Source organism: Apteryx mantelli, chromosome 1, assembly GCF_036417845.1.
Source record: "Apteryx mantelli isolate bAptMan1 chromosome 1, bAptMan1.hap1, whole genome shotgun sequence".
NCBI lineage: Eukaryota > Metazoa > Chordata > Aves > Apterygiformes > Apterygidae > Apteryx > Apteryx mantelli.
The window spans coordinates 208,726,477-208,753,179 of NC_089978.1; the positions used below are offsets into that span (position 1 = coordinate 208,726,477).

Genomic DNA, 26,703 nt, shown 5'->3' on the forward strand with positions numbered 1-26,703 from the left:
CAGAAACGTCAGCAGTTTCCGCACACGAAGGGAGGGCCCGCGCACTGCCCATACTAGATCGCTGCGAGAGAAGCGCTGCTTCCCGCGGCCGCCGGCGGCCTCGCGTCCCCGGGCCGCTATGCAGCGACGCACCCGCAGACGGGCCCCGGGCACAGGAGCCGCCCGCGCTCTCGCACGGCGCTTCACGGGGGCTCTTTCCCCTGGGGGCCGCGATCGCTGTGGCGCCGGGGCCGTGGGGGGCGGCCGCGGGGGGAGCGGGGCGCGGCGCGGCGCGGACCGCTTCGGGGCGGCCCGCGTTCCCCGCCGGGCCGCTTAGCGCGCGGCGCCCGACCCGGAAGCGCTCGCTGGGCGGCTCCATGCGCCGGCTCCTGGCAACCGGCGAGCCGAGGCGAGCGGGGGCCGAGAGCTCGCCGCTTCCCTCTGCTTCCCCCCGCCGCGCCGGCGGAGCCGCCGCCGCCGCTGCTGCCGCCTCCGGGCCGCCGCCGCCATGCTGCGGGGGGCGCCGGAGGGGCAGGTCACGGCGGTGACCAGAGCGCTGTCTGCCGGTAGGCGCCGCGCGGCCCGCGCGCTCGCTTGCCCCCCCCCCCCCGGCGCGGCCGGTGGCGCGGGGGGAGGGGCGCGGCCGGGCGGCAGCGGCGCGCTGAGGCGGGCGCGGGCGGTGCTTCGCTTCGCCGCTGCTCCCCCGCGGGGGGCGTCGAGCCCGCGCGGCCCCGGCGAGCGGCGCGGCCCCGCCGGTAACGGGGCTGGCGCGGTTTTAGGGAGCGGGGCGTTGTTTTGCTCCCGCAAAGCAGAGCGCTAGGTGTGCGCGCGGTTGCTCGCGGAGCTGCGCCTCGTCCTCGTTTGAGTGACTGCGTGATCGAAAAGAAACAAACCCTGCGGAGCCCGCTTGTAGCGTCCCCGGCGTTAAACTTCGCTCTGCGCTTTGCTGAACTCCTCTGTGTGTTTATGCCTACGGTGTCTTCTCGTCGTGTGTTTCACTCGGCTGTTTCCTCGCTGCTTACTTAAGCCCAGCGTATGAGCAGCGAGTCAGACTTCACTGTCAAAGGAAGCGACCTGAGAAGGAGTTAGCCTAAATGTAGAGAGAGTCGATGCAAGTTTAATGTTTTTGCTAGTTATCTCCTGTATTACTAAAGCTGAAGGAAGGTATTAATGTAATTCAACATGTGTGTTTTGACTTGAAGGCGCTTTCCAAGATTTGAGAATACAGTAATATGTTTGGAAGAAACCATGTTGCAGACACATGGTCTGATTCTTGCAATCTTTAAAATAATCCTGTTTTTTTAAGAAAATTATAAGATTTGGCAATTTGTAATTTTATGGTGTGGTGTGGTAGAGATTATGGGCTTCGATTGGTAAGAAAAATAAGTTGCTCTTATGTTTTTGCTTATAGCATCAGTACTCTGTCAAGTGGAACCTGTGGGAAGATGGTTTGAAGCATTTATTAAGAGGAGAAACATAAATGTTTCTGCCTCTTTCCAGGAGCTAGAAGATGAGAAAGAACTTTCTGAAGAATCAGGGGATGAAGAACTGCAGCTTGAAGAATTTCCTATGTTAAAAACACTTGATCCAAAAGACTGGAAGGTATTCAGTTGATACCGATGGCATTAATTATTTTTGTGGGAAACATTCTGGCAAAGCTATCTGCCATTCCCAGCTGCTAAAAATCCCCTTCCTTGATCCACCCACCCCCAGTCTGAATTGTTCTGCATCCCTTAGTGTTGTAGCTGGGTTTGTATTTTCCATGCATAATCAGCTGATGAGGACAAACTCAAGTTCGCATCAGGATAAGATCCTAGTCTTCAACTGTTATTTTTCATATTGGTGCCTCTAAGCAGTAAAAATGTCTCTTTCCCCTGCTACCACCTTCCTTGTTCTGAAATTACATCGATGCTCTCAATATTAAGCGATTCAATTTCCATTAATTGAATTTTGCAAGATCCAATGTTTTAATGTAGCTTCAATTAAGCCACTAGAATTTCTGTAACAGTGACTTACTTTATTGATTAAAAAGTCAATAATTATGGTCTTTAAGACATTTGTTTCTTTTCTAAGCCTTTTCTAAGATTTACTTAGAGGAGAATTCTGCCTTTCGCTTTTAAAAGACTGGGGGACAGGGGAGGGTGGAAATGTTTTTCTGCGTGTGTTGTGTTGTGGCTTTTTAGGTCACATTTATCAGTGTTTATTAGAGCTATTTTTTTCCTCAGAATCAAGACCATTATGCAGTTCTTGGGCTGGGAAATATACGATACAGGGCTACTCAGAAACAGATCAAAGCAGCTCGTAAGTACCTTTTGTTCATGAGCGTACCTTTCTCTTAGATGTACAGAGCTATATTTCACATATAAACACATGCGTCATGAACAAGCATTGTGCTATTCTCACAGGCTTAAAAATGCCTGCTATTTGATTTGTATTGCTTGCCAAACTTTTAAATTCACATCAGAGTTCCAAAATCCACAGACCTAAACCTAGTTAATTTAAAAAAATTCCACTGAGTTCACATCTCAACTTTCTTGTCCAACTGTGTTTTTGTCAACAACCTTGAGACTAGAATTGTACCTTTTTGCCTTTCTGAGTCTGCAGCCAGGCTCAGAGAGAGACAGAGAAATGAAACTAGCCCTGCCCTATTTGTTTCAACAGGTAGTACCTTGAAGCCCCTTTATCACAGTTAACTGCCATGTTAATACTACTGAATGTTTAAAAAGTATACTACTTTTATTATTCTAATTGGTAGACTGAATGTTCCATGGGAATAGAGCAGCAGCTCTTGAATTTTCATGTAATCAAATATTGTATTAATACTTACTTAGCCCACTAAAAAGCTTGGTTTTGCTCTGCTTTGATCATTTTGCCAGGTGAAAAGTGTGCAGTGCCTGTGGCTGGATTTCTGGAGTGTTACCAAGCTATTAGAAATTGTTTAGTCTTGTGAGGTTACCTTGGCTTTTGAGATAAATAAGCAAGAAAGCTTGGAAGTGCCAATATGCTGCTTAATGATGTCATGGACCTGTGTCTTAAATCATGAAACATGATTCACAAATACACTCATGATGTGGGGTATTTTGTGGTACTTGCATATCAAAAAATGATGTGTCAGGCTTTAGAGCTACGTTCTTTTCTAGAAAGCAATGTGGCCAAGAGTTGGCTTTGCAAGAATAGTGCAAATATTTAACCGAGGAAGATTTTAAAGCGCTCTGAAGACTATTCAGTGACCTTTATGAAATAAACTGATGGTTTTGTGAGTTGATTATGCAGATGGTTGTGTGTATAACTGTACAATTGCCATCTCCAGTGGAACCACAGCTGTAGATTAAGTTACACCCCAATGCGGATGGGTGGAAGATAGGTTCCTTTGGACTCCACTGGTTGAGTTATGGCAGCGTACCAGTGTATCACCTACTAGCAAAACTGTGGCAAGCAGCTATGTGTGGTCATTAAGAGCACGCAAACAAAAATCATCTTTCACTTTCAGCTGTGTTACCTTGTGTTTGGAACTCATAAGAGCATGCTCAGCGGATCGCCAACTTTTATTACAGTGCATACACAGTGAATTATGTTGCCTCTGGTACTTGATGGTGTGTTGGAGTTCTTAGAGGTGCTCCTGCAGATCACGTGTTAATATCACGTTGAGCACCATGCCTTCTGTTGATGATTAGTGTTCTCTTAGCGCAGAGAGCAAGAACTGTCTTTAGGAGCCCAACAGCACTGATTTAGTGCACGCTGGTATAGAGATGTGAGTTTTTTCACTAGTGTATCCTCTGCTGTTCCTATTTTTAACAAAGGATACTGATTTATTTCTCAAAAAGCAGATGGCTGTAACTGCTCTGATATTTTCTAGCCAGCCAAGGAGGTACATTTTATGTTTCATGAGTACTGTCACTAGAACTTTTGGCAAAGAAGCCTGTTTAAAATCTAGTTTTATTGTTTTAATGCTAAGACAGCCTTGGCAGGAACTGTAGTAGATACTCTGTATGTTCTAGTTATAGCTTAGGAATTAAGGCCTAAGCAGAGAAATAACTTGAGCTCAAAAAATCCTCTGTGTGTGCTTAATTTTATCCATTTTAAGAACCATAGGACGTGTGCAGCAATTCTTGCAGGCTCATTGCTGTAGTTTTCTTGCAAAATTTCATCTTGGATTGTGTTCAGAACTTGAGTAAAGGAATAAAATAAAAATTGCATTCTAGCTGAACTACTTTGCTTTTGATTAGAAGTAACAACTAAGTTTACATTAATTATTTTTCTTTATTTTTTCAGTGTGATTACACAGGGAATACACAGGTTCATTCACTTATTTGTTACCTTCCTGATGGTAAAAAATTTCTAGTTAGAGAAATACCCACTGGAATGATTGTATTAATTTATTTCCCAAAATCTACAAAGTGTTGGTGATAGAACACTTCTAAATGTCACACATCTATTTGCTAGATAAATCCATGGTTTTGAAACATCATCCAGACAAGCGAAAAGCTGCGGGGGAGCAGATAGGAGAAGGTGATAATGATTACTTTACCTGCATAACTAAGGGTAAGCGCTGACCTTATCTTATTAGATCCTGTTTCAATCTGTTTGATAATCTGAGACGTATTTGTAGTGCTTTATTAGGTGTGTCATTCTTGCTATTTTTGAAGAACTGTTAATTACTACAAAGCTAAAGAAGCTCTTTTCCATTTCAGTACTTCAGTACTTACTGCTTCAGTAAATAGGGGTTGCATTATTACATTTTCCATTTGGTTAGAAACATCATGAGAATGCAGCTGTTGGTTTGCCGTGCCACTCTGTGTTAAAATAGTTAATGTGAACACTTGTGGCAGTGTATGCAAAGATGAACCACTAGAGGTAGCCGCATATCTGGAATAAACTGATATGCTATAAAATAAACTAATTACTGGAAGAAGCCAATAGCAATAGGAAAATCTGAATTCTAATGTGCTTCCTCTGCCAACAGAGCATCTGTTGATTTGATCTAAGATATCAGTTTCTTTAGCTGCTCTCTTTTGCCTACAGATGACTGAGTGAACTCAATTGAATAGCATTTCCTTTCTTGTCTGTAATGTGATAGCCTGAAACACCACTGCTGACCAATTCCAAAACTTTAGGAAGTATTCTAGATGTAACCAGGCTTCTCCGTCTAGAATTGCTGTGGAGTTCATCTTTTTTTTTTTTTTTTTTTTTTTTTTACAATTTTTTTGAATCAGTAAGACTTGTGGAGGAGAAAAATCTTACAATTCATCAGCATGTTTTAAACTTTTTTTTTCTGAATGATTTCTTATAATTCCAGTTAAAATGTTAGATGGTGTTATGTTAGATAAGCTAATGATGTTTTCAGCCTTTTTTAGAGATATACTAAGACATTTAAAAAACAAACAGAACAATTGACCAGAACCAGATTTTTTTGAGACGATGCTCACAAATATCACTGGAGTTGTGACTTAGTTTCAGTTTGAAACAGAAAATTCCTACTATCTGAAAATTAATGGGATACCTTTTTCCCACCTGTTCTGCTGACCTTTATTATTAGAACATTGGGAAAGCCTGCCTCAGAGGGAAACTAAGAACTTCAGGCAGCACAGAATTGCTACTGCCTCTTGCTGCCTAGTTAGCCAAGAGAAAATTTTGTCCGTAGTTCTGATCCTGACGGAAGCTGGTAGATATTTATAATTGGAACACTTTATAGCTGAATTCAGGTATATGCTATGTGTTCTGTCTGCAAAGAGCAAAACATGTTTCCCACCAGCCTACAATTCCCAACAGCCTTCAACTGTAGTGTATAAAAATAGATAGAAAGGAAAGTACAAAGTGGCATGGAAGACGAGCGATACTTCTAGGCCGTACCTTGGAGGAAAGAAATGCAGTGATAGGAAAGGGGAATGTGGAATAGGAGAGAGCATTTGGTAATGGAACATAAAGAAGAAATTTGGAAAGGCAGGAGTATATAGTTGGGGTTCAGAGCTGGGACTGATGAAGGAATGAATGGGAGATGCAGTGCTAAGGGGGACTAAGTACGTGGAAATAGAATTGGAGGTCTCTATGGAAGGGAGATCTCTCAAGTGGAAGAGGAAACATGGATGTGCACAGAATTTCTTGCATCAAGAAAATCTCATGAGAGTGTATGAGTCTTCTAGCTTGTAATGGAGAGGATAACTGGTGTCATTCAGAGCATTGGCAGAGGGAAGGTGAAGGAAGTCCCTTAAGCAGAGGGGAAGGAAGATTGGCCCACAGCAGTTTTTCAGGCGTTTCTTTCTCCCTTCCTCTGTTAACATGTGCAATGAGATCAGTTTTTCTAAATCTGACCTTCATGATGCAGTGTTCTCTCTCTATAGAGGCAGCCAGAGAAGCCCATGAATGACAGCAGCATGAATTTCATTCCTTTGATCAGTTCTTGCTCTTGTTCAGAAATAGTGGGTATTTGTAGAACTGACAGACACAGCAGTTTCACACTTCCTTGCGAAAAGCCATGAATTTACTAAGCTACTGAGCGTGTGATTTCTAGGTTATGATTCAGTAATATGATGTTCCCCAACTACTCAACTGTAAGAGCAGGAAAGCTTGATGAGAGAGTGCACATGCTCTGGCTAATAGCAGTGTGTTGTTTTATGCTGTTTCAAAGTCTTGGTACAATTTTGTCATGCCCTGCAAAAATTCTAATGAACAGCTCCTGTTCTTGACAGTCTTGAAGTCATATTAACACAGGACTCTGTCTTAATAGACAGTTTTGTGAATTTACCTGCAAGAATCTGGTTGCAAGATAAGAGCCTGAAGATGTCATGCCCACGCTCCCAGACACTGAGCTGAATTTACTACAGAAAATTATTTTAAAGTATTATCTGGTTTGTTATATTTAATGGTTAAATGTGTCATTCTTCATAAGTATTTTCTTCTACTTTGTTTAACAGGAATTGACAGCGACGTTATTTAAAGCATCATCAAAATAATTAAATAAAAAGGTGTACAGAACAATGATCAAACACAAATCCAAGAGCATCTTTTTAAACACTTAGAACTTTGTTTGTAACATTCCGACCTTGTTAGGAAGACTCATTTTAGTCTCAAGTCTTATGGTTTTTTTTTCAGCTTATGAAATATTATCTGATCCTGTGAAACGACGAGCATTTAACAGCATAGATCCTACTTTTGATAACTCTATACCTTCCAAAAGTGAAGCAAAAGAAAACTTCTTTGAAGTTTTTTCACCAGTTTTTGAAAGAAATGCCAGGTAAGCTGTGTCAGACTGCCTTTGCTGTTGCTGGAGAATCATCATTTGCAAACTCTTCTGGCATTGGGTTTGTAATGGGTGTGATTTTAAGGGATGCTGGAAGTGCGTTAATTTGACAGAAATTTAATACAGTTAAAAATAGTGCATTCTCAATTATTTCCTTTTAAATCTCAACTGGTACACTGACGGCATTGAATTTGACCCATGGGATAAAGGACTAAGTCTGTTCTCAGCTCCCTGTTACTTCTGTCTTTTTTGTATTACACATTGTTTCATCTTAAAATTATTTACTATACCACATGTGTATATGCTACTGAATAAAAATTCCTTCTTTTTATGATTTTCTCCTAAGAGTGAGACATTAACAGAAGACAGTAGTTATAGTCACTATTTAGCTAGTTAAGAGGAGATAATTATAACTATCAGAGTATTTGGTGGTTCTCTCTTTTAAGATATGTTATGTTTTTTTTCTGCATTTGATTCATGCTTGCCAATTAATTTTGTATTAAGGTTGTCACAATTTAAGTCCATACCAAGTTCATTTCACTTTTTACCTGTATGAAAAAAATGGTTTATTGTGTGATACACTTTACAACTCATTTTGAACAATCTTTTGCTTATTTTATGTAGATTTATCTATCAAATATTCCAGAGATTCAGACCTTCTAGATCTGTGGTTGCCAGATGGGTTGTTCCCTTCTCTGCTTAGAAATGGGATGCCACGTCATGAAATAAATTCTACCACCTATAGAAGATTTATCTCTTTGTGGGGAAAGAAATGGGGTGGAGGCAGTGTGTGCATTATTCCCTCATTCTCTGCTAGAGTATGTGGGAAATGTAGCCTACCACAGAGCTGAGTCATTTATAGAGCTCCTTCTGTCTGCTTTCTGCAAGCTCCTCTACCAGCAGAGTGTATGTGGAGAACGGGGGCCCTGTTACTAGTCTACCAGTTTGTGCTCCGTCAGGCCTCCTTGTGTGCACACTGAACTCAAGGAGGAGTCTGCTCTTTTCAGGGAGCTCCCCCAGGAATGCACAATCTGGAGAATATTCAGAGGAAGCTTCTGTTTTCTTCCTCTGCCCTGATGCTTTTCTATGCTGGTAGGATGGAACCTCTGTTTTGGTATTTTGATTCTGTACTTAACATGTACCATGTTTTGAAGTAGGTTTATATATGTTATTTCTTGAACATATCAATTTATTTTCAGGTGGTCAAATAAGAAAAATGTTCCTAAACTTGGGGACATGAACTCCTCATTTGAAGAGGTAGATGCATTCTATTCATTCTGGTAAGTTAGCTGATACCTCCGTTTCTATTCACACTACAGCCGCTCAGGATGAGTGATGTGAAGGCTTTGCACACCCTTCTGTATGTAGGTTGTTGGCTCTGGTCTGTTCTGGCCTAGCAATGCCATGAAATTACCTCACAGCTGTTTGGTGCTTTCCACAAACTGAGCTGGTTTTCTCCTAGCTAATACATCCACACTGTAAGTTCAGTTACAGCTGGAGCTTTTGATGATTCTCTGGCCAGAATGGCTATGAACTGAGTTGGCCCAGAGACTACAGCAGGGTTCATCTCACCTAACTTGTGTTTTCAGTGGAGGTGTCTGTATCTCTACTAGGTGCTGACCTCCCTTTAAAAGGGGAATTTATAGTCAAGTAAAGTCAATAGAGTTTAGGGCTTGACTTATCTGCCAAACATGGATGTCTATATAAAGATGAAATGAATTTTTCTGTAAACTGTATAGACTGCATTGCATCTCAATTGCCTATAATGGGAGCTCAGACAACTGCTCTGTAGACGCTTAAAAATTGGTGAGATTAATCCCATCCTAAAATATACTCTCTTTCCTATGCAGCCAGGGATGTGAATTGTTAGTTTGAATAGCATTTTGCATTTTGAATTAACACAGTGGAATCATTTTAGGTACTAATGGTGTAATTGCTAACAAAAAACTAATATTTAAAAAGGTACAGTAGTTGTAATAGTTTTGCTGTCATCTTTTAATTTTTTTTCTGTTCACTTGTTATTTTGCATTTACTATAGGTATAATTTTGATTCCTGGAGAGAATTTTCCTATTTAGATGAAGAAGAAAAAGAAAAGGCAGAATGGTATGTAAGTAAAAAGAAATTTGACAGGAGACTGAGAGAATGATACAGCGAGATTTTCCAACTTGCCATTAGACTGCAAGTCAAAGGAAGGAAGGTAGAGACTGAACTAAGAAATGGAATTCCTCTCTCCCAGCCCAGAAGTTAGTAACAGATTTGAATGACCTTGGACTGACTCTGGGCTTCTGTTTCTTAATTGATGTAATTGAAGTAATTGTTGCCTGCATCACAGAAGTGCTTCTGAGGTGCTTTGAAATCATTCTACCAAAAGAATGTATGGGTATAAACACACATCCTGTGTGTTCATGTAAGCTCAGACTTGCAGCTCCAGCAAGCCCCAAATGCAGGTTAAACCTGGAGCCAGACCAGTTGATGAGTAAGTAGATATCATTTTTCTCCCCAACTCCATATTAAACTGTGCTGAGACAAGTGATATTTTCTAGAATTTAGAGACTAGTTCTTACTTGATATATATATATAAGTTGCATATTTCTTGATGTAGTGGCAGTACCTGAATTACTTAGTCCATGTTGCAGTTGGAAATTACATTCCATTTTTATCCTTCCTATAGTTATAAACACAGACTGTTCAAGTTAGAATAAAGCACTGGATCACTTAGTCTGCCCTGTATATCACACGGCACTACCTTTCACTCAGACTAGTAGCTTGCATTACATAAACCTCTTCATCAAGAAAGGCATCCAGGTTTGAACAGAAATCAATTGTCATTAGAACGATTAGTTGCTTTGTGGCTAAAATCTTTGCCCTGTTTCCATTATGAATTTTCTTTAGGCATTACATAGGCTTTTGTTCTTCTTATGCCTTTTCCTGCTATTAGATTTTTTTGAGCCCCTCTGTATCCAGCGTTCTCTTTTACGAAGATTCTATGAAGGTACGGTTATCAATTCCGTAGCAATTGTATTTTTGAAAAATTTTTGTGTATTGCTCCACATTTGGTTGCATGGATGAGGATATACAGACTGCACTAAACATTTTCGTCTTTCATGACAGCACTGACAAATACTTTCAGATTATTGCCAGCCATTTTTAATCTATTTAACCTGAGCTGTATTGCATCATGAGTTTACCAGAGTGTCATGGTACTTCATGGAAAGCATTAAACATATCCTGTGCACACGTTTATTTGACATGACCTATTTTCTGTAAAATTATAATAATAGGCATTAATTATACTGCTGTCCCTTACTTAAACTGTATACCAGCATTTCTGTTGTTTTGTTTGGGTTAGATGTTAGGTCAGCAAGTGGTTTGTATTTTGGAAGTCAATGATCTCATTCTTTGCAATGACAGTTGAGCTGGTTGTGTTGTCAGGTGTTTTGAAATGTTTGGTTGTTCAAATGCCTAGATTTGAACGTGAGCTTGGGGCTTGGAACTCCTTTTTTTTTTTTTTTTAATTTTATTTTTGAAGTATTTGAAGAAAAGCATATGTGTGGGGAAACTTTATTTAAATGTTTGCTGAATTTCTAACAGAGTGTTACTGACACTGTAGGATATTAGTGCTGAACTAACTATGCTTTTCCTTTTTAGTCGAGATGAAAGGAGGTGGATTGAAAAGCAGAATAGAGCTGCCAGAGCATTGAGAAAAAAAGAAGAAATGAACAGAATCAGGACACTTGTTGGTGAGCGTACAAACTGCTCTTTAAAAAGATATTTGTTAACTAACAGCAGAAATCTCCTCCTGTTTTTCTGTTCTTGCATGATGCCTTCTTTCTTCTGCCAGACAATGCATACAGCTGTGATCCCAGGATAAAGAAATTTAAGGAAGAAGAAAAGGCAAAGAAAGAAGCAGAGAAGAAAGCAAAAGTAGAAGCAAAACGTAAAGAACAGGAAGCAAAAGAAAAAGTAAGTTAACTTGGTTTATTTGGATCAAAAAACCCTAGTTCATTCACACTTGATGCACTGCTTCAGCTTCTAGATGCATCAGAAAACTACTGTTAGAATTACATTGGGGTTTACAGATGTTTTGTCTTTAATCTGCCCCCTGTACAACAGGCAGTGCAAGACTACCAGTGAGCCTTTTGAGAACAGGGTGAAAACACAGAGCACAAATCTGAAACAACAAACTTCTAAATTTGAGATTTTGTTGTTGCATGCATTTCCTCTAGTTTAAAGGCAGTCATTAACATCTGTGGCTTGGTTTCCTCTTTCATAAAATGGATACAGCTGCTTGCCTTATGGGTATGTCCTGTGAATGGTTGTTTAGTGTGAAACTCTGAGGTAACAACATACCTGATAATATTAACAATTTAGAAAAGATGGCTCTGAAAACAGTACGGGAAATGTAAGGTGCTAAAAAGTAACTTAGATAAAACTGGAAAATTGCAAGGTATTATGCTAATAGTGGTGCAGCAGAAATGCTGAACCACGGCATTTTTCCAAGCAAGTACTTTTGGGGCAGGCATAGGAAATATCATATGGTTTCATATCTTTATTTTAAAGGAAGTCAGGATTTATAAACTAGGGGTCCTTATAGTGAGTGAGGTATTTGAATTAATGCCAACAGGTATATGTTCTCTCAAAATCCATGAAAAAATAAATATTAAATTATTGATATATTCCAAAAAAAGGAAACCGCACATTTTAATATTGAATGATTGAATGACCTATAACAGTGTGAATTTTCTTTTCTTTTTCTTTGATTGCAGCAAAGACAAGCAGAATTAGAAGCAGCACGTTTAGCAAAAGAAAAAGAAGAAGAAGAAGTTAGGCAACAAGCATTAGTAGCAAAAAAAGAAAAAGAGATACAGAAAAAAGCAATCAAGAAAGAAAGGCAAAAATTGAGAACAACATGCAAGGTATTTAAATATTATTATAGTGAAATACAGATTACATTAGTGAAGTTGTTATGCTTGCTTAGATCAGACCCTATCATATGCTTGTTCTTACGGCCAGAGATGGGTATGAAAACTGAGTTTACTAAAAAGCAAAATACTAAAACATAGTTACGATGCAGTTTTGAGTTATGAGCAAAGATGGCCAAATAGGCCCGAACACAGCAATGTCTGAAGAATGCTTCTGTGTTAAGCCTTTGTCTGAAGATACAGGACAATAAATTTCAAGGTAGAACATGTGTTTCTGCTTCCAGAACTGGAATTACTTTTCTGATAATGAGGCAGATTGTGTTAAAATGATGGAGGAGGTGGAAAAGCTTTGTGATCGTCTTGAACTAGCAAGGTAAGTTTTCCTGACCCTGATTTCTGCTCATTTTGATATCCATCTTTCTACTAGCTATCCAATGTAACTTAATAATTTATTTTTAGTCTGCAATGCTTGAATGAAGCACTTACATCCACAACAAGGGAAGGAGGAAAGGCGGCTGTAGTAAAACAGGTAATTATGCTGAGTGACAAATCAAAGTAACAGAATAATTAGACTTGTGAAGTTTACCTGGCTGAATCTAAACAAGATACGAGACACAAGACAGTTGCTGTGGAACTCTGCCTGTTAAACATAAAGACCTGAGCTTCAGAGTCCCCAGACAGGCTTGGTTTCTGCTCCATGCATAGTGGAGTTCAGGACTGGTAAAATAACAAGTGCCAGCTGAGGAAAACTTATGTGTTTTTCCACTGTTTGTGCAGCATACAGAAACAGTAGAGGAATGAAAATTTCCCCAACAAGGGATAGCAGTTACCTAGAAGGGAAGGAGAGCAGTCTTAACCTGTTATGCAAGAAAGATTCTCCATCTAGTGTCCGTGACCCAGGGCTGGATCCACAAAAGGACTTAAATGCTGCAGCCTGTGGCTTGTCCAAGGGTCAGGTTTACTCAACTGAAGACTTAAGGTTCAAATCTCTCCTGTTCTTCAGGTGACATGAATCCAATCTCCCAGTCTCCAGGAAAGTGTTCCAAATACTGGACACTCAACTTTCTTTCTCTGTTAGAGCTGCTCTACTTTTGCAATAATAATAATCTATGAGATAATTTCCCTTTTGCAAGATTATGAGATAATAGCAAGAAACCTACTTTGTGCATCCTGTCAACAGGCTTAAGTCCATAGCTTTTTAATATCATCAAAATGCGAGTGAGCACACTCAGAAGCAGCTACATTAAAGATACGTCTACATTACAGTTTCAAGATGTGGTTACAGTTCCCAAAGATATGCAATAGGTAACTTAAGTTCTGCTGAATTGCTTGCTAACAAGCTACGTATGGCCATCAAACCTTGAGTGAGTACTTAGAAGCTAAAATATGAATTGTTGCAGTTAATGCTTTTATCTGTGATCAATATAGCTAATTTGCTGCAGCTTTCACTTTTCATACAACTATAGCAACTGAGGCCTTTTGGCATCTCCAAGCCTAGGTAGCAGTTATGTTGGAGGATCTGGGGGTTTATTGTTTTGAACATGGATGTTGAACTGTGCCCACTTGCCCCTTCAGGTTCCTAATCCTTTTGTGGATCTGTCCCTTAGTGTCAGATACTGGCCTAGACATTCCCATTATATTCAGCACTCTTGCCTTAGTCCTGGGAGTGTTCTTTTCATTTGCTAATGAACTTGTGATGGATTCCTGCTGTAGCTGCTAGTTTGGGATGTCCAAATTCATACATATGATGGAGGAAAATAACACTGGAGCAGGTAGGCTCCATTTCCTTAGGTAATGTACAGGGCAGAAACAAAGCAAAATTCAAGGCTCAGAGCAATCCTAGAGCGAGGGATTTATGTAAATGTAAAATGTAAAAAACAATGCATGTTTACCATTCTTTAGATAGAAGAAATAAATGAACAAATAAGGCGAGAGAAAGAAGAGGCAGAGGCTCGTATGCGCCAAGCAACAAAGAGTTCAGAGAAGTCAACCAGCGGTGGTGGAGGGGGAAGTAAAAACTGGCCAGAAGATGATTTACAGTTGTTAATTAAAGCTGTGAACCTCTTCCCAGCAGGGACTAACTCAAGGTACTATTCGTTTTCAGTGTTAAAAGCCCTACTAAGAATTTTTAATTAAATAACAAGCACAGTACAACTTATTTTCAGGCCTTCTGAAGTAGGACTGGCAGGATTCTCTAAATTTCCTCTGCCTTGGCTGTTGAGCAGTCTGTGGTTTGTTTTCTCTTGGTAGTGTGCACTACCTGTGACTAGTGATAGACCTAACCCTAGATCTTGTTTCCACCCTGAACTTTGGCCTCAGTCCCTCAGCAAGATTGTGCCTCGGCACATGCCTGCACAGGTCTCCCTGCCAGGTGGGCTCCAGTCATTAAAGCACAGCTGGAAGAGTGACAGTGATCCAACTGGGTAGGAATGCAGTGCATTAGCTACTCTCTATCTCTGCACCAGCTCCACAGTGAAATGTGAGGTTGGTTCCTCCTCTACATGATAGGAGGAAAACATCTGGAGATATGAGTTAAGTGCCACAGCTCTCTTTTAGGAGAGAGACAGGGAAAAGAGAAAAGCTGGGATTCACAGCAAGCAGCATGAGTGATCAGCTTACTGATAAACTTTGAGGACAGGGTGGAATCTTGTTCCTTCCCAGGGGGTGAAATGCCTCCTTTCACTTAGGATTCACAGACTTAAAGCTTCTATTAAAAGTACTAAAATCTTGTATAAAAAAAAAAAAAGTCATACTCTTCGTAGATGATGGAGGTGATACCAGTACCTGTGTCTGCACTGCAGCTCAGCAGTCTAAGTACTCACCTAGGACAGAGGCCTAGGTAAGATTTGCATCTGCTCAGACAGGAGAATCTTTCCCCTCCATTTTCTAAGTGTACTAGGAATAATTCTGGGACTAGTTGTGTTGCAGTGCTCTCCTGCTGAAGCCCCTTTACCTGATGAAGGGGTAGTCTTTTGGGGGCTGTGGAAACAGGGTTAGCATCTGCTCAGCCCCTTCAGTGCAACAGCAGTATTTCATGTCAGAGGTGCTCAGGGTAAGGTAAGCAGCAGCTGAGCAGAGTTTTGAGGATTACAGTTTTGTACTTAGGCACCTATATTCTGCCCCCTCCTTTTTCTGTATTAGAACCCAAGAGGCTCACCCAACTACCTGACTGAATTTTTAAGGGAAATTTCTGCATTGTGACCAAAATGTCAGACATAATCTCATTTGCTTTCCAAAATAGTTAACATGAGAGTTTGTACATATCTAAGTATGATTATACTTACTTAGGACTTGGTATAAATATGTTCAGCTGTGTGCAGAAGCTTGACTGAAGCTTGTAGGAAGATCGCCTACTATGTAATATGCTGTTTTCCCCTTTCTATTCTTGCTTTAGGTGGGAGGTTATTGCCAATTATATGAACTTGCACTCTACTACTGGAATAAAACGAACAGCAAAAGATGTCATCAATAAAGCAAAGAGCCTCCAAAAGCTTGGTATCTTTGTTTGCTTATTTTTTGTAATAAGATGGTCTGCATCCTTCTATATGGCTTGATTTTTTTTTTTCTTTGAATAGCATTTTGTTTCTATTACAAGAAAATGTTCCATATATCCCAAGAACAAATGTAGCTCATGTGGAGGATTTAGATGAGTACTTCTGTGACCCAGTCTTTTCAGACATGAAATGTTAGTAGCTATGCTGTAAGTCACTACCTGATGAGTGAATCTCAGGCATTCTTTTAATCTAACTTACTGCATAGATAAATGTCTAGGCCAAGTTCATTGCCTGGACTCCTCTACACTCGGAGTGAGACAGACTGGCCTCTGGAAAAGCTCCCTGCTAAGGACAGCATCTAAAATACATCTACAGATTCATCAGTTGCATTTATTTTTTAAAAGATGAGTGGGACACCTAAATTAGTGTGGCTCATCTCTTCCTCTAGTAAAGGGAGCCTAGAGAGCTTGGGATACTGAGAACAGTCTCTGAAGTAAGTTCTCAAGACAAATCAAAACATTCTACTACAGGAAAAAAAGTTTTAAAGAAGTTTCTCCATTCCAAACCACATAGCCACCCAAGGAAGACCTAGACTTTCCTGGTGTCCCTGACTACCCCTCTGCTGCCCTGGTAGTCTGGATAATGCATGAGTTTTGTGCTGCAACCCTTACTTGAAAGAATAATCCCTTTTGATTTTACTGAAGTTGCAGATTCAGGCTTAAGAGGACATGGATAAAGTATTCCTTTGAGCAATATAAAGAAGGATAGGGATTGGAGAGCCTCACACTTAGCAAAATGTATTGTCCCCTGAAAGATTTTATCTACCAGCCTCTTTACTAACCTTTTAAAGGGAAGATGAATTTTTTTTTTGATTGTGTGAATATCAGTTTTAGGATAATCTGCTACATACCATATTTATTATTACATATGGCTTTAATTTTGTTGCAATAATTATTCTATTAAATGTCTGTTGCTTATAGACCCTCATCAAAAAGATGATATAAACAAGAAAGCATTTGACAAATTCAAAAAAGAGCATGGTGTCGTGCCTCAGATGGACAGTGCTGCCCCCTCGGAACGATTTGAAGGTAAGGCTGAAAATGGATCCCTTCTCAGAGTTCTGTCCCCTGGTCATAGCGTAAGTCTAAGTAAGTTTGGATTACTTTCTTACAAACACACTTACTAGCTTACAAACCTAGGTATGTATTAAATGATCCAAACTCTTTTGGATTTGTTTGTGTGTTTCTGGCACACACAGTACAAACCAACGTTAATTAAGCAGTTACTGATGGTTTGGAACACTTTCCAGGTGGGGCAGGAGGTAAGTCTGATGCAGACCTCTGGGGTACTTCTTCCTCAAGCTCTTCCATTCCTCAGAGGGAGCTATGTCGTCAGGGAGGAGTAGGCCTGAGGGGATGCATTAGAGATCCAAGGTCGTCCTTCAACTAAGCTTTGCTCTTCTGTTACACTCCAGCCACCTCCCATTAAACTTTCCAGACACTTGCAGAAGGCTAAGTGTTTCCTTACTGAAAGGCAAAGGGAAAACAACATTGTGCCCTAAGGATGAGGCCTCACAGGGCAGCTAAGGTGGCTGAACACCTGGCTGCCACCAGAAGACATTACCTCCCTGCTTCTCTGTGCTGTGTTTAAAGATCCATGGGCCACTTGACTAGTCAGGTTCAGATTTTTTTTTTTTCCCTTCAGGTTTTCAGTGCTGGCTTGCCCTTAGATCAGATTGGTTGTATCACAAAACTGCACCCTAAAGATGCATTACACTACAACTGTAACTTTTACAGTATTTTCTTAAGTTTATCTTGGGCTGCCTTATTAAATATCTTGTTTCTTACTGTCATTTTTGCATTTAAAAACAGGCTCACCTTTAGATTCATCTCCTTGGACTACAGAAGAACAAAAGCTTTTAGAACAAGCACTGAAGACTTATCCAGTAAATACTCCTGAAAGATGGGAAAAAATAGCAGCAGCTGTTCCAGGCCGGTCAAAAAAAGACTGCATGAAGCGATATAAGGTAAGGTTCCTCACCCACCTCCTTCTAGGCTTGTCATTAGCCCAGGTTTTGTCAGAATCCATTGTTTTTATTGTTGCTGTCCCTACCATAAACGGCATCTGAGAAGAGCAAACTCCAGTGTAAGGTGGAGCCTTTTGGAAAAATACTTTTTTGTTAAGACACTTAACACACAAAAGAGCACTTTGGAGTTTTCACATATTCTCAGTGAAATTAGTGGATCTGGGAGCAAGTGAGGCAAGTTGGTGTCTTGAAATTTTTCTTGCAGTTTCACGGTAACTTCTTGTAGATGGTAAAGTCCTATCCCTAGCCTCGTTATAGGTATTACAGGGGAAGTAGATAAGTGTTTACCCTCAAAAGGATGGCAGTTTTCATGTATTTGTTTCTAAGAGAAATAGCTTTAAGGTATTAAACTGTCTACCTTCCTCACTCTGTCCATAGCTAGAGTGTTTCAGGCTGAATACCTGTTGCATTCAAAACTAGAGTACAGTTAACTAGTCACACATTAGATAAGAGGGGTTTGTTTGTTTGTTTGTTTGTTTGTTTTCACATTAGATAAGTGGGGTTTGTTTGTTTGTTTTGTTTTCCAAATCCTCCAGGAACTTGTTGAAATGGTCAAGGCAAAGAAAGCTGCTCAAGAACAAGTGATGAATGCTACTAAAGTCAGGAAGTGACTTTTACTGACAATCTTTGTTTTATAATAAAAATGCAAATACTGTACATGTTTTCATTCTTTCCTTAATTATACAGATACACAGGAACATGTGTGGTGCTTGAGTTTTAACCTTCTCAAATGCATTTCTCCAAGTCAAAAACTGTTGAACAGGAGCGAGTTTGTTCTTAAAACTCAAACATACTGAAAACACTTTTTATTCACTAAACGCGAAGCCAGTACATGCCACTGCAGATTTTGTTATACTCTGGAAGTTGTTCAATTGGACCTGGAAGTTAAAGAAAGTCAGCCATGACACATGCTAAACTGATACAGAACAGTGTGAAGTTATGGGAGGGCAGGGGAACTTATACAACATACCTATGGCAGCAACTGCAGGATGCTTATCATAGATGTACTTTGTGCAAATTTCTCTAAGAGCCTGGGCATCAATAGCCTAAAGGGGTTGAAGAGATATCTTTGTTACCCATCCTGGGTCAAGAAGTATTAAGAGCTACTGATCTTAATTTTGTATAATGCAGAAGTACAGGCAACAGTAGTTGAAATTTTTTCCTTGGAAAACAGTCTAATCTCTGTATTGCCATTTCCTGTAACAGTGAGAAATTTAACTGCTACAGTAAGGGTGTAACTTAAGAATCATAACAGAAGCACCACTTACTTCAATTCTTGCCTCAAGTTCTGGAATTGGGATTCTGCGCTTATAACACAGCATCTGTCTTCCAATGTCTTCACAGATTGGTGTAGATCCTAAAAAAGGGGAAAATGCTTCAGTTATCAGCATACAATTACAGTAAGAATAAGAAGTTCCACTTAAGTCTCACCATCAAGCTGTAGCAGCATATTTGTCTTTAGAAGATTTTTGGCTCGAGCTACTTCATTTTCTGTAACACTTGTGCAAAGTCTTATCCTGAAAAATAATTTAAATCCACAAAGGCATTAAATAGTGCTAACCTGCAGCACACAGGATTGCGTGTGATAAAGAGCTGCATACATCTACCAAGACATGTCTTTCCTACAGACAGCAATAAAAGTGCTTGATATAGAAACAAGCCCTAGGATTTATAGAAGAAGCATAAAAGTAGTGTTTTTGGAAGTAACCCACTATTCAGCTAAAGAACCAGTTCTTCCCCTTAGAGCTGTATTTCGTTTAAAATATTTTAAGTACAGTCTATATTGCTATCTTGATAATGGCTGTTGGTAAAATAGGAGCCAAACAATTATAGATAGTTAACCCAGAGGCAATCTATTACTGCCTGGCTCTTGGTGAGACAGTGAACTGTATCAACTACATCGTGCTGTAGGAGAGAAGCCTTTACTAGAAGGACAGAGTGATGCATTAAATATTTTAATGCATTCTAGTCACATTCTTGGCACTAGAATGCATTAAGAACGCACAAGAATTTATTCAGTCCTAAGTTTTAGCAAGCAAACAGCTAAAGTGATGCCATTTTTTCCCCAAGAGTTGTTTACAGAGATCTTATGGAATAATAGTGTAGGAAAAGTGATTTATGTGATTAAAGAAACTCATTTTCAAGTTTCTTTCAACTTCATTCAAGTCAATACCCTTAGACAATGTATGGATTTCCCATCTTCCCATATTTCTAATTACATTTGCAGTTCAAGCATTAGAGCTGTACCTATACACATCTCTTCAGTTTAGATTTAAGGCTTTAGAGCTAAATAAGTGGTATCATCTGGAGTCCCAAGTTTCAAAATTCCTCATATAACAGTTCACCTACCTTACATGATTTCATTTTCCTATGTACTCTCACTAGAGCTCTCTGTAACATCACCAAATGAATAGCTGGTATGTCATGTGGGATAGCAACTGCAGAATGGATAACTAGTAATGGGATTTGAAGGTAACTACATATTCATTACTCTGAATGCGTACTCTTTCGGTTGTCTTACATGCAGTTCTTGGGTGCTGTATACTGACTTTGTATGCTAAAAAGCTTGACAGATATTTCTATAACTCCTGTCACTTAAAACTCAGAAGTCACTGCCATGTTTTCTTTTATGAGGAGCCCTATTACATTAACTGTAATTAATGTTTATTCCACAGGGAGAACTAAACCTCTAACAATTCACTCTGAAATAAGGCTGCCAGAAACTGGCTGCTGGGACTATACATCTTGAATATCAAAGTTCAGAACTCAAACCATTTGTTTTTTCCAGGCAGGTCTAAACAGAGAAACAAGAGTATTCTCTTTAAATAGTTACCATTTTCAAAGAGAATTTCTCCACTGAAAACAAAGTTTTCAGAGAAATAGGTGGGTACTTACCATTCTCTCTGAACAAAGTGCACCATGTCCTGTATAGTGGATGGCTCACAAACCATATAGAGTCCCCACAACCCTGTATCAGTGTAGCAGGTGTTGAAGGATTGGAAGCTATGACACAGGTTACCGTGGCAGGCAATCTGAGCAAGTTTGCTGGATAAATTCTGTTGAGGCGAGAGAAAATGTGTTCCATGAAGTTTTTTGAAAGCCTACTAGTTTCCTCCATGGCCCACTGTTTTTATTCCAATGGTAACAGAAGAGGCAATAGTATCACAGGATCCAGAAGAAGTTACAAGGTTAAGCATCAACTCGTATCTCAGACAGCTTCTTTCCTTGTATGTAATCTCACAATTCCAACCAACAGCCCAGATTTGTCAGACTTTAAACAAAATCGTAAAGCTACATAGGTTCAGGAAGGGGAACAGTTATTGATACCCCCAGGTTTTCATGGCATATAGGTATGAAACATTCCACTTGGCATCAGGGCTGGCTGACCCCAACTCACCCCCATTTCAGTGGCTTTAGCACCACTTGCTAAGATTTTCTTAGATCTTGAGCAACAACTTCTCTCAGACTCCTGAATGGTTTCCCTTCTCCTGCGCCAATAAAGGGCCATAAAGTCATATAGCAACAGTAGCACCAGAGATGTTTGAATGGGTCTGTGTTGGCAGTACCCAAATCGGACAAATCTCCCCAGGCAGCCAGCCTCATTAAAACCAGGAAGGTGTGTGCAGGGTCACTCACCACGCCTCCTCCAAAGGAACGATCCCAGTTACCTATCAGAGTATTTGCCACCATAAGGGGGATCGTATCTGGGTGAGACCAGCCAGCTGCTTCCACAGCTATTGCAATGTGCGCCAAGGGCATCTTGTCATCTCGTATACGAATCTGTGGGAGCATATGAAAGTAGCTGTAGTACAACCTGCACACAGTAATATACATGAAAAGTTAAATATCAGGAGACAGATATTTCCATTACATGTGTGGCATAAACCATGCACATATAGAACCAAGAATTAAAGCATATGAAGCATTATTTAACATTAGCCTTAGCTAGTCTTCTCTTTAGGGAATCTCAGAGGACTTCACCAACAGCAAGCCTAATGCCACATGTAGAGAGGGCATTACGAATCATTTTATGACAAACAGCAATGAGGAAAGATGGTGAGTTTTCAAAATCTGAACAGCTGGAACTGGAATGCAGATTCCTCAGCCATGTCCTTTTAAACCCTAGTTCCCAACAAGTGAAAATGCTGCAGCAATGTAGGCAAGGGGGAAAAGGGGAAGTAGCAGCAGCAGCAGCAGCAAGGGAGCTATTTCTTCAGGAACCAGCGAGGCAGAGGAAGTGGTGGCAGCGAGGCTTGCCCAGGAAAGTTTGGAAGAAACTGCTCTGGAAAGCAATGCTCTAGTTGCCCTCACTGGAGGTACAAAACCTTTAAATCTGCTGAGTATGGGTTGAGAAGCTCTCCTCGGCAGACAGCCTGCGTCAGTCATGCTCACAGGGGATGTTAGGGCCAGCCCAAACAGCCATCCAGCAGTTTACCTCGCTCCCCGTGAAGCTGCAGGGCGGCAGGGCTGGCAGTCCTCCTTCCGGAGCAGACGGCAAGTTACCGAAATGGGATTTCGCTAGATCAAGCAACTCATCATGAGAGACCCCTGAACAAAGACGTTTCATATACATTTTAGCATTACTCTGTAAACAGTTCATTTATTGTGCAATTTGAAGTCTCAACTAAGTAGTAATTTATGATTCCCCATCTCAAAAAACAGACTTTAGATGCCTCACTTCCATTATTGTGCAGACTAAGATCATCATGATCACCTTCCTTAATTCTCTCCACTAGCCTTCTATCAGTATTACACCAAATCAAGCTCTTTGCTCTCAATTTCAAGCCTCAGTATTATTCCCTCTCTTTCTCTCTGCCTTTTTTTGCTACTCCTGTATTGGTGCTGAACTCTAGGCACTTCTTTTCCTGCCCACATGGAAGAATGACCTGGGCGCCCTCACTCCTAATTATTGGTTTAAGAATGTTTCTGAAATATTATTGAGGGAAAGAGGGAACATAAATTCAAAGGGTATGAAGACAAACAGAATGTGCTGGACTAACAACGAACTTCCAGGACCTACTGAACAATGGGTAAATCATCGTGTTGTTCCCAGAAATTTAAAAGACCTTGGTTTTAAACGTAGCTTCACATGATCCAGGGTGAATGTCTCATACTAACCTCCAGCAGCAGCCAGAACTATTCTGGGTCCTTTATAATGTGTTGTTATATACTCCACCAAGTCATTACGGTTTATGGATCTGAAAATAGTCCAGGAAAACAAAAAACATCACTAGTGTCAGCAGAATTTATTACAGGAAGAAGAGATGCATGTACAGAACAACATAATACCAGAATAATTTTAAATTCTGCCAATGCACAGAGTGTGCATGGAGGCAAGCAGCTAGAATAAGAGTGACTTCCTAAAAAGCAAATAGGAACTTGATCCATTTGGTCTTTCAAAGCTCTTCTTGTTTCCCCCAAAGGGGTGAGAATTACAGCGGTGCTCCCTGTTGAACTCATTCAGGTGGAGACAGTATCCAGTGCTGATCTCATGCCAGTTTTAAAACAACACATTTAGCAGTCTCCTGGTCTGCACTGGTATAAACAAGTGCTGAATGAGCAGTGTAAATGGTTGTATTTATGGTACTGCCTGACAGCTGACTGATTGGGGGGGGGGAGAGTCTTTCTATTTTTGTAGCAGATGCATTCTTAAAAAACAAAAGAAAAATATGGCAAATAATGAAGACATGCAGTGGATATCTGAAGTTCACATACCCTTCGATGTCTACATAAAGGGGAATTAAGGCAATTGGGAAATTCTTCTTACAGTTATATCTAATGCAACTTTGACTACCTTCCAGGATAAAAATAAGAACTGAAGTTGTTCCCTACATTTTCAGAGGAGTCTTTGAAATATGGAAATAAGGAAAGTTACCACACAATTAAAGGCAGGCACATTTGGACATACTTGATGTTCTCGGTGGGTCCTAAAATTGTTCGTCCCAGGGCTGTTTTCTGATAGGCTGTAGCATGAAGGTAATCAAAGACAACTTCTTGTAAATTGGTTTCAACCTCCTGCATCTCTCGAAGTATAACTCCTCGCTCACGCTCAATCTCTGCTTCTCCCAGGGTACTGTTCTGAATTATATCAGCAAGAATTTCCACAGCTAATTGAAGATAGAGATGGAAATGCAAAGTGTATTTTCAGACTACCAGAAAAAATTGATTCCAAAAGTAAAACCCACTCCTGAAGCCCAGATGGCCCAATATTAGCTAATAAGTTCATTTGGGAGTTTTTTAAAAAAAATTCTTTAGCAGGATGCCTAAAACACTAAAGTTTTTCTTCAGAAGGGACAAGAGGCTTGCTCTGCAGGAAGGGAGAAGCCCAAAGGATATTTTCTTTTGGGAATCTAGCAAAGATGTTTCAAGTATCAGCTTCACTGCTGGCGTGCTCTTTTCTAAACTTGCATTCTGACATTTCCTGTGAAGTTCAAGAAGGAACTTTTTCTCCTTTAAGGAAGGGATTATTATACTGAAAAAGCATCATTCTCCTGTGTTACCTCATCAGGAGCTGGGTAAGCATTTCATTCTTTGCTGCTTTTCTGATGAATGAAAACAGTTACCTCTTGGTAAGTCTTTGGAAAAAGCCTTTGCATAATACACTGTTTGTTCCCTGGATGTATAGGCATTCAGGTGAGCTCCCATGTTCTCAATCTCTAGTTCAAGGTCTAACTGAGATCTCTTTTTTGTCCCCTGAAATAAAACAATAAGAAAGTCAAACTAGACCCTTGAATCCACCTTCCATTATTTCTACTCCTTGTCTACAAAAGTTAAGGCCAAGACCAAAAACCAAAAAAGTCTCCTGGAAAGAAAATCAGCACATTAATCTCTCCAAACAGGAAAGTCAGATATAAAACCTACTGCACTCCCAAATGAAAATAAAAAGCTGGCAAAAGAGGGACTATATGTCTGCTAAGAATATTAAAACAAGTTAAAGCACCTTAAAATTAGACCTGTGCTAATAATTCATAGTTGGCAAGACATGGACTTTATCTTCTCTAATTGGAACCAAAAATCTAAGCTGTTTCCTTTTTTCTTGATTTGAAAAATTTATTTAGAGGATTCTGATAAAGTCCTTATCATTGATCTTTAAAGACCAATAACTTAGAAATTCATTTTAAATTTGCAAAATCAATACTCCTACTTGCCTTGAAAGCCATATGCTCCAGGAAGTGAGCAGTTCCATTGTTCTTCTCATTTTCATACCTGCTTCCAGCATCAATCCAAAGTCCAACCTCATTGGAGAAAAAAATAAAATCTTACCATCTGATAACATGGCTCTACTCCTTCTGTATGAACTACACTTAGATTTTCAAGACCTATTTTGTAATGGCTTTTCCCTTAAAGAAAAAATAAGGAAAAAAAAATTCCAATCCTAACAAAAATCTAATCACAAATCCTTTACAAAAGCCTTAAGACTCCCACTTCCCAGCTTAATTTTTAAGAGAAATTGTTAACAAAAACTGAAAGCATTTAACTTAATTCCACAAGAAAATGAAAATACATGAATACAGTTATGAAAAATAGTTTCATTATAAGGTACACCTACTGTGCATGTTGAGAGTCCAGAGTCTTCAGAAGCTACTTGCAAGCCATTTTCCAGAGGAGACACCCTAGTCTCAGGAACATTTAAGACTACTTTTGTTGCTGCCTTGGAAGCTCTGAACCTGCCTGTTCCAACATGTACACACTGTAAGGAAAAAGCATCTGTTATGCTCAGATTGTAAGTTATATCCTAGGAAAATCTTCTGGAAAATACATTCCTGACCTTAAACATAAGTACTGTTTTTTTTTTTTAAAGCATGCATTTAAGAAAAAAAGTTAAGAAAAAAAGTTTAAGTTAACACTGATTTATTCAGCACTATGTCACATTAGGGATGCATTAACCTCCCTCAGAAGAAAAGCATGAAAGGAATTAAAAAGAAGCAGACTGCCTCTGCTTCCCTCCAACAAAGCATTCTGACTGAAGACTATCGAGAGTCGCACTGCAGTCCCGCCAGGAAGAGCCTGCAGGACCATGGCCATGTCCCTTAGCATCTGAAATCCTTTCGGGTACCTGGTATCTAAAGCAAAGTTAGATACAGTTCAAGGGCTTACATGAGGACTGCAAGCTGCAGTCACCCTTTGTTCAAATCAGGGCCAAACTGAAACTGCCACCTTTTATACAATCATCTGACAGTTAAAGCACATTAATCCAGAATAGGGTGGGAGAAAAGGGGAGAGAGTTTAAAAAAAAAAAAAGTTGATGTCAAAAATGAGCAATATATTTAAATACGTATCCCAAATGAGTACTTCAAGCAATAAACTATTCCCAAAAAATAATTATTTAAAATGTATGAAATAAACAAAGATTCCCCTCACTTTGTGGCTGTTCTAAACCTGAAGGCAGAAAATCCAGCTCTCACCCCCCAAGGTTCAGAGGCGGCAGACTGCGGCTGAATCCCGATAAACTAGGCGTCTCAAAACACAGGTAAGGATCGTAGGATAATGCAGGTTGGAAGGGGCTCAGGAGGTCTCTAGTCCAACCTCCTGCTGTCAGCTCCAGGGCCAGGCCGGGTTGCTCAGGTTTTTGTCCGGTTGGGTTAACCCAGTTGGGCTAGCCCTAGCCCTGGCCCTAGCCCTGGCCCTGGCCCCCGCCGCGGCCCCCGCCCTCCCCTCAGCCGGGCCGGGACTACAACTCCCACCACGCACCGCGGCAGCCAGCGCTAACAACCGCCGCGCCCCCCGGCCAACGCTGGGACTACAAATCCCGGCATGCACCACGACACGACTGCCATTACCCACCCCCACCCCGATGCCGGTAGGCAGAGCACCAGCATAAGGAGCCAGCGGGCCGCTTGGGGCCCCCAACCCCTCCCGCTTCTCCCCTCTGTCACCTACCCGGCTGCCCGGGGCACATCCCCGCACGAGACGACTAGCCCAGAGCAGGAAAAGCCGCTGAGCGGCCAGGCGGCCGGTAGACGCCGCCATCTTGGTAAGCGGAG

General features: G+C 40.6%; 2 protein-coding genes across 4 annotated transcripts; one reads left to right on the top strand and one right to left on the bottom strand.

Annotated features, from left to right (window-relative positions):
- The first annotated feature begins 366 nt into the window (after positions 1-366).
- On the top strand, positions 367-18,417 carry DNAJC2 (DnaJ heat shock protein family (Hsp40) member C2). Of its 3 annotated transcripts, none has more exons than XM_067316688.1 (17): positions 369-545; positions 1,391-1,581; positions 2,205-2,280; positions 4,423-4,521; positions 7,069-7,210; positions 8,416-8,496; positions 9,255-9,320; positions 10,866-10,957; positions 11,059-11,180; positions 11,984-12,133; positions 12,424-12,512; positions 12,599-12,668; positions 14,042-14,226; positions 15,534-15,634; positions 16,614-16,721; positions 17,505-17,659; positions 18,256-18,417. In XM_067316688.1, exons 1-17 carry the CDS (start codon positions 488-490, stop codon positions 18,328-18,330), a joined length of 1,860 nt encoding a protein of 619 aa, XP_067172789.1. In that variant the 5' UTR covers positions 369-487; the 3' UTR covers positions 18,331-18,417. The 3 variants fall into 3 exon arrangements, with proteins under 3 accessions (XP_067172804.1, XP_067172789.1, XP_013799712.2); XM_013944258.2 differs by lacking the exon at positions 369-545 and adding an exon at positions 767-1,243; XM_067316703.1 differs by lacking the exons at positions 12,599-12,668; positions 14,042-14,226 and having other exon boundaries at positions 367-545.
- On the bottom strand, positions 18,305-26,703 carry PMPCB (peptidase, mitochondrial processing subunit beta). Its single transcript, XM_067316714.1, has 13 exons — positions 26,600-26,703; positions 25,269-25,409; positions 24,868-24,954; positions 24,283-24,412; positions 23,628-23,826; positions 22,838-22,917; positions 22,155-22,267; positions 21,356-21,499; positions 20,615-20,775; positions 19,151-19,236; positions 18,988-19,076; positions 18,690-18,765; positions 18,305-18,597 (listed from the first exon to the last, which is right to left on the bottom strand). Exons 1-13 carry the CDS (start codon positions 26,687-26,689, stop codon positions 18,533-18,535), a joined length of 1,461 nt encoding a protein of 486 aa, XP_067172815.1. The 5' UTR covers positions 26,690-26,703; the 3' UTR covers positions 18,305-18,532.

What these genes read in the sequence shown, in the direction of transcription:
- DNAJC2 (XM_067316688.1), top strand. Translation starts at nt 488, where the DNA reads ATGCTGCGGGGGGCGCCGGAGGGGCAGGTCACGGCGGTGACCAGAGCG. An exon ending in GAAACAGATCAAAGCAGCTC is followed by an intron (nt 2,281 to 4,422) that starts GTAAGTACCTTT and finishes TCTATTTGCTAG; the next exon opens with ATAAATCCATGGTTTTGAAA. An exon ending in AACAGGAAGCAAAAGAAAAA is followed by an intron (nt 11,181 to 11,983) that starts GTAAGTTAACTT and finishes CTTTGATTGCAG; the next exon opens with CAAAGACAAGCAGAATTAGA.
- PMPCB (XM_067316714.1), bottom strand. Translation starts at nt 26,689, where the DNA reads ATGGCGGCGTCTACCGGCCGCCTGGCCGCTCAGCGGCTTTTCCTGCTC. An exon ending in GTTCCTTTGGAGGAGGCGTG is followed by an intron (nt 20,776 to 21,355) that starts GTGAGTGACCCT and finishes TCGCCTCAACAG; the next exon opens with AATTTATCCAGCAAACTTGC. An exon ending in AACTTGAGGCAAGAATTGAA is followed by an intron (nt 18,766 to 18,987) that starts GTAAGTGGTGCT and finishes CAACCCCTTTAG; the next exon opens with GCTATTGATGCCCAGGCTCT.